General features: G+C 37.1%; 1 protein-coding gene across 10 annotated transcripts in view; it reads left to right on the forward strand.

Moving 5' to 3' along the window:
- LOC135210001 (leucine-rich melanocyte differentiation-associated protein-like) overlaps positions 1-7,101 on the forward strand; it is a 42,836-nt gene that overhangs the window by 29,865 nt on the left and 5,870 nt on the right. For all 10 annotated transcript variants that reach the window (XM_064242761.1, XM_064242763.1, XM_064242754.1 and 7 more), the window contains 3 exons: positions 1,056-1,182; positions 1,853-1,992; positions 4,311-4,452. In XM_064242761.1, coding sequence (XP_064098831.1) covers positions 1,056-1,182; positions 1,853-1,992; positions 4,311-4,452 — 409 coding nt within the window. The remainder of the gene's footprint in view (positions 1-1,055; positions 1,183-1,852; positions 1,993-4,310; positions 4,453-7,101) is intronic.

Genomic DNA, 7,101 nt, shown 5'->3' on the forward strand with positions numbered 1-7,101 from the left:
TCTAAATATTTGTAACTTGGATGTTCGTAAGTAGGGTAAACGCAAACAGTGTTGTAATAAAACGGCGTTTCTTCAATGGTACATTAAAATCACCCTTAACGCTTACCAGCATCGACATTCATCAAAATAGTTTACTGGATCTTCTCATGCAATAACTTAATGATACGTGAAGTTTGACATTACTAGGATTCGTAGGAATCACCAAAATCCCGAACAAAACATCGGCCCCGCCCCCCAAAAAAGGCACCTTTTGTATGTAAGAATAACAATAATAATAATTATTATTATTACTATTATTATAAAAAATGGTCATAATAGCATGAGTCTTGAAATGGAGAAACAAATTCACAGTAATATATACTTAAATATATATCTATCCAGAAAGCTTTCTGTACAGATTTATCTTGGAATATATGCACATTACTGTGGATTTGTTTCTCCAATAATAATAATAATAATAATAATAATAATAATAATAATAATAATAATAATAATAATAATAATAATAATAATAATAATAATAATAATTAGTTTTTCAGCTTTAGCTTCTAGTATTCCGGTCTCACCTCAAACCACTGATCTCAATAATCATGACTAACATTATTTTTGATAACAGATATTAAATACAGCCATTAAATTATCGAAACCACCTAAACAAAGCAACTGTAACGCTTTGTATAACGAGATTTTGACACATTTTAATCAACTTTCAATACAGGTAGAAACACAGGTCATCTAAATAAAAATAGCTTCGGCTGACATATCAAAGTAGCTTAATGACGTGAATGAACCTATATGGAAGAGCACTAATACCTTCGGGAGGCTCTACGTATTTTGATCGTAAAATCTAACACGTAAAGTGATAACAGTCCCCTTTTTGGTCTACAAGTTTCGATCATAATTATACGCAAAGAAATGACAAACCTCTTTTTTTAAATGGGTATCTAATGAATCCACTCTTATTCTGAATAGATCAGCATTGGACGTACTCATGTAGCTTGTGGCCATCCGAAGACTTTGACCTCTATCCTCTCTCTCTCTCTCTTTGACCTCAGGTCACTGGAAGGACTCGAGAAGTTTCCCCACCTGGAAGAACTCATCCTGGACAACAATTTCATAGACGACACCGTCACACTCCCGAGGTTGGAAACCCTCCACACGCTCTCTCTCAACAAGAATAAGGTGAGGACGAAGGTTATTATCGAGTGTCCGGAGGGTTACGTAGTAGCCAAGGAAATCTAGCAGAATTTTCACTTCAGAAAAGTACCATACATTTATCTGTTCGGACGTAAACTTGTGCGTATGTATGTGTGAGTGTGCGTGTGTGTGGTAGTAAGAAGTTGCTCTTAAAGGAAGTCAATGACGAGATGAATAGTGTACTTAGCAAATGTGGCATGAACAGACTGGCTTAAATGAGAGGCAGCATCAGTTTCGAAAGAATTGAGAACGATTGCTTAGTAAAAAGAATATATCTTATCAGATGCTTTAATTTAAAAGACCACAATTTCTCTAGACTATTTCAAACAAAACCTTCCATAGTATAATGCATGTTTTTTTAATTTTATTTTTTTTATTTTTTTAAAGGGAATTAAATACTTCAACAATGACTTAAGTCTTCATTTTGATATCGCAAAATTAATGCAAACTTAATCTATTCGTTCGTCTTAATCAAAAAAACAAAACAAAGCAAAAAAAATCATTGAATGTCCTTAAACAAAACAAAAAATCATTGAATGTCCTTAAACAAAAACAAAATCATTGAATGTCCTTAAACAAAACAAAAAATCTTTGAATGTCCTTATAAGACCATTTAGGAAATCTCTCAACTCCGTTCTTGTCTCTGTCTCTACAGGTCGCCAATTTAGAGAAGTTCTTGGACCAAGTCAGCGAAAAGTTTCCTCAGTTACGGTACCTCAGTCTGCTGGGCAATGAGGCCTGCCCGAACCAACTCTCTTCTTTAGACAAAGATGAAAAAGATTACAGAAGATACAGGTAAGGATGTCAGATCGACATCGGTTACAGTCAAAACCTCAGTACAGCTCATTTTGGGTCGAGTTCAGAGGTGAGTCAGCCAAGTTTTTATTGTTCTGTATAAGAAAACTATTGAGATGGCTGTCTGTCCGTCTGCCCTTAAAAACTACTGAGGCTAGAGGGCTTCAAATTGGTATGTAGATCATTCACCCTCCAATCACCGAACATACCACATTGCAGCCATCTAGCCTCTGTCGTTTTTATTTTATTTAAGGTTAAATTTAGCCACCACCACCGGGCCATGGTTAAAGTACCATGGGCCGCGGCTCATAATCATGATACCGAAACCACCGAAAGATGGATCTATTTTCGGTGGCCTTGACTATATGCTGTACAGAAAACTCGATTCCGCCGAAGAAACTTCCGTGCATTTTTTACTTGTTAAAATCTGCAACCATTGCACTGAGGGAGAGATTAAAACCACTTCATAGGCAAAGAAAGATTTATTACACTGATTTTGCTGCCCAATAGGGAGGGAGTGACACTGTTTTAAGTTTCAGCCCTCGCGTATATCAATAAAATACGGAGAAATAAGTCTTTGACTTAATCAGCCGAGATCAATTTTAACGGTTTTCTCACATCAACGAGGCGAAAGAACGATCAATTATTTTTTAAGATATAATTCACACAAACCCCATGATGGGGGGAGGGGGGGGAGGCTGGGCTATGGCAGCAGATCTGGCTCTGTCTGCTAGGAGACCACCAAACCCTGAGATTTGTCATTACGTAAATTTCTTAGGTATCTCTGACGTCACCAGCTTGCAATATGATCAGCGAAATGAAACGGCGAATTGTTTCTTTTTATTTTGAGAGAGAGAGGTTGAATATTTCATTTCTTGAGCTTTAAAGATCTCGTCTCCAACTCTCTCTGTGATTATTTTTTTAATCTTAATATCACAATATTCGGAGCTCTTGTGTCATTCCAGTCTAATTTTCTCGGGGCAGTACCTGCTCTTAATTACATCTTATTTATCTAATAATGACTCAAAACATGACATCACCTGACAATGTAATGTTTACGACCATAATACAAGGGGTATTCCATTATCGTCGAATACTTCCTGTTAATATAACAAATAATTTTTCGTTGGACTGAAGATGAACCCAGGGAAGGGTTCGAAAGCTTTGTAAAGTGTTTTTAAATTATACATGAACTCTTGACAGTTTTTTCATTGTTGTGGACCCCTTGGAACAAAATAACTTTTACTAAACACTAAAATTAATTCATGCTCTCTCTCTCTCTCTCTCTCTTTTCCTTACCATTCACTTACGCATCATTAAATTATTTAGGCCGATGCTGGCATAAGACCAGCTTAATCACAAACAGCAACAACCTGTCTCTCTCTCTTTCTCAAACACAAGAGAGAAAACAAAACAACGCTTCTATTTCTAAGGGTAATGATATATGATCTCGATAACACACCCTCCCCCCCAACACTTAACTCCCCGGGCCCTGTCCCACGTAGTTCTGTTACCTAAAGATTGTCACGCGCGTATATTTTTTCAACGTACAAAATTCCCAAAATAAAATTATGAAAGGTTGGAGTCTTAAGTCTTTGCTTATATGTATCGTAGGAAATTTGGTAAACACCCAGTTGCCATAGTAGAAAACTTCTTTTAACTAAGTACGCAAAATCGTTAAGAAAGTCTGAGATATGGAAAACTTGAAAAGAAACCAGGTTTCTACTACGTGACATATCCATATGTCATTGAAGTTAGTACGCGCCCCACCAGGGGAGGGAGGCTATTGTGCTAGCTATCTCGGCTACGGGGATATGGCAACGCTGCAATTCCTGTATCGCCTACGAAGTCCCTCCTCTCCAAGTTTTGTTTACATCTTGTGTTACTGCGGCTGCCCATCTTGTGACCACAATGGGCTAATTGGATTTCTTGCGAAGGAATTTCTAGGACTTCCTACGCCATGAGTAGCTCTCTCTCTCTCTCTATCTCTAAAAACGTCAACAGTGACTGTCAACGGCGTTCGAACGTACAAATGCTAACTGTTCTGCAACTTCAACTTCCAGTGTTTCAAAGTCCTTCTGACAGAGAGAGAGAGAGAGAGAGAGAGAGAGAGAGAGAGAGGGTGCTTCAAAGTACTTTTTTTGTTGAGAGAGAGAGAGAGAGAGAGAGAGAGAGAGAGAGAGAGAGAGTTGGTGCTTCAAAGTCCTTCTGAGAGAGAGAGAGAGATTCCAGAAACTATTCATAGGAGATAACCAAACTTCTCTTTGTCCTGCTATGCAAATGAAGCCTCTATCTACAGCATCCTTCCCCACTTCCAGACTGTACGTGCTCCACCGTCTGCACGGCCTACGGTTCCTCGATTCGACGGCCGTCAGGAAGACGGAAGTGAGGGAAGCCCGAAAGAGAGGAGCTCTCATGAAGACTGTGAAGCCCCCTGCGATCACGACCGTACCAAACACAGTAAGAATATCCGTCATTTAAATTGGTGTCAAACTCGTAAGTTGCATGAAGATAGCACTCACCATTTCCTTCATATGATAGTTCACGATATGTGTCATATCTTACTAATAGTATTGGAAGACGCCTAAGACTAACTGCATAAGTTGCATTTATCATTTCCTTCAGATAAAATCTCCCAATTTGTGACAAATAGCTTTCAAATTGTATTGGAAGAAACCTGTGACAAACAACTGACTACGGACAGGAGTTCCTAAATAAACATTTATAATGTTAATCCATTAAGTTGCATTATGGAGACATTTATCCTTTCCTTTAAGTTGCATTATGGAGACATTTATCATTTCCTTTAAGTTGCATTATGAAGACATTTATCATTTCCTTTAAGTTGCATTATGGAGACATTTATCATTTCCTTTAAGTTGCATTATGGAGACATTTATCCTTTCCTTTAAGTTGCATTATGGAGACATTTATCATTTCCTTTAAGTTGCATTATGGAGACATTTATCCTTTCCTTTAAGTTGCATTATGGAGACATTTATCCTTTCCTTTAAGTTGCATTATGAAGACATTTATCCTTTCCTTTAAGTTGCATTATGGAGACATTTATCCTTTCCTTTAAGTTGCATTATGAAGACATTTATCCTTTCCTTTAAGTTGCATTATGAAGACATTTTATCAGTTCTTAAGCTTTGCTTATATGAAGACATTTATCCTTTCCTTTAAGTTGCATTATGAAGACATTTATCATTTCCTTTAAGTTGCATTATGAACACATTTATCATTTCCTTCATATGACATATAACTGACTTAGGACACGAGTTCCAAATTATACATTTATACTGCTGTGGAACTGGTGTGTTGCATGAAGACATCAGTCATTGTTTTCTTCATATGAAAACTCACGATATGTGTCAGATACCTTCCACAGAGTTCTGGCAGAAACCTATGACAAATATTGACTTCGGACAGGCGTTCCAAGTTACACATTTATATTGCTATCAGTTTTTAAAACACTCACATTTTCTTCATAATGACAACTCACGATTCGTATCACGAGTATTACAAACTGATCATTTCCTTCATAAGAAAACTCACAATTTATATGGGCCTGAGAGGTTTTACAAAGAGTATTGGAGGTAACTTTGGACAAATAATTGATTGAGGACAGGCGTTTGACATCTCAGTTATGACAAAGACAGTTTACAGCAGACGTTTTTAATTCGAGCGAAACAAGGACACGGCATAAGACAGAAACGCCCAAGGCCAATCTACTGTATTGGCCTTGGAAACGCCCTACTGCTCTATGACAAATATGATTGCTCGCGACAAAAGTTGGCACAAGTTACGACAAAAACATACTTTACAACAGACATTTTTAATTCCGGCAAGGCAAAGACACGGCAGAAGACAGACACTCCCTACTGATCAATGACAAACAAGTGGCTCGCGACAAAAGTTGACACAAGACAAACTTGTGACTGGCGATAAGCCTCGACACTGATGTGTGACTAACAGACTATATACAGCTTAAACAAGAGGTTCTCCATTACGGCTTTATACCAAGTTGCGTGCAACGACCTAAGCAGGAACACTATATGGAGTATTCCTGGCAGTGGATTCTGATAATTGAATCATAATTCCCTTGTTAAATCATTCCCGATATGTCTGTTCCATTAAACCCTCAGTTACCCAAGGGGCAGCAAACAACTACCCTATACAATCGATGCATCATTAGTTACCCATGTTATTATTATTATTATTATTATTATTATTATTATTATTATTATTATTATTATTATTATTATTATTATTTGGTGGGAGACCCTCTTTTAAACAGGTTTTATTAAATGTTATCGTTGCTTCAGCGGCTTTATTTTTTTTTAGAAGTTTTCTCTATGTTTCTTATAACCGCCATAAGAATGAAACTCTACAGAATTAATGCCGCTGAAGCAACGACGTTAAAACCTTTTGTTGTTATTATTATTATAATCATTCAAAAGATAAACCTCTCTTCATATGAAACATCCAAATGACTTGAAATTCTAGCTTGCAACGAATATGACGTTCATTTGAAAGAAGTTACAAAAGATTATCGGAAATACAGAAAGAATAGATCAGTTGTTAGAAAAGAAAATAAGATAAATAATAAATCAATTCATCATTAAAAATACATAAACAATTTAGTAAAATATAAGGCCAACAGTTTTAGGGTAGTAACGCACTGCATCTTCACTTGAACTTAAGATGACGTTTAATGTACCTTCTGCTGGTTTGACTTGACCTTAAATATTAATCCCTTCTTGAAAACAAACCATCTCAACTCTGGTAACACGAAAGAAGAAAGGAATACGTGCATGCACATCATGCAAGCAGGCAAGCGGTGTAAGCTGACACTAAAAAATTGCGTTAAAGCTTCAAGACTGCATAGGAAGACCCAGGAGTTAAGGCAAGAAAACAAACTTTTACTTCTTTCGTGGTCTCTTCTGCACTCTGGGGAAAAATACAAAATAAAAATGACATGTGGAAGGAGGAGGAGGAAAATTCTCATCGATACCGACTCCTCAGGTAAAAAAGAATGAAACCAAGGAGGAGGAGGAGGAGGAGGAGGAGGAGGAGGAGGAGGAAATTCTCATTGGTACCGACTTC

The sequence above is a fragment of the Macrobrachium nipponense genome, chromosome 39 (assembly GCF_015104395.2).
Source record: "Macrobrachium nipponense isolate FS-2020 chromosome 39, ASM1510439v2, whole genome shotgun sequence".
Taxonomy (NCBI): Eukaryota; Metazoa; Arthropoda; class Malacostraca; order Decapoda; family Palaemonidae; genus Macrobrachium; species Macrobrachium nipponense.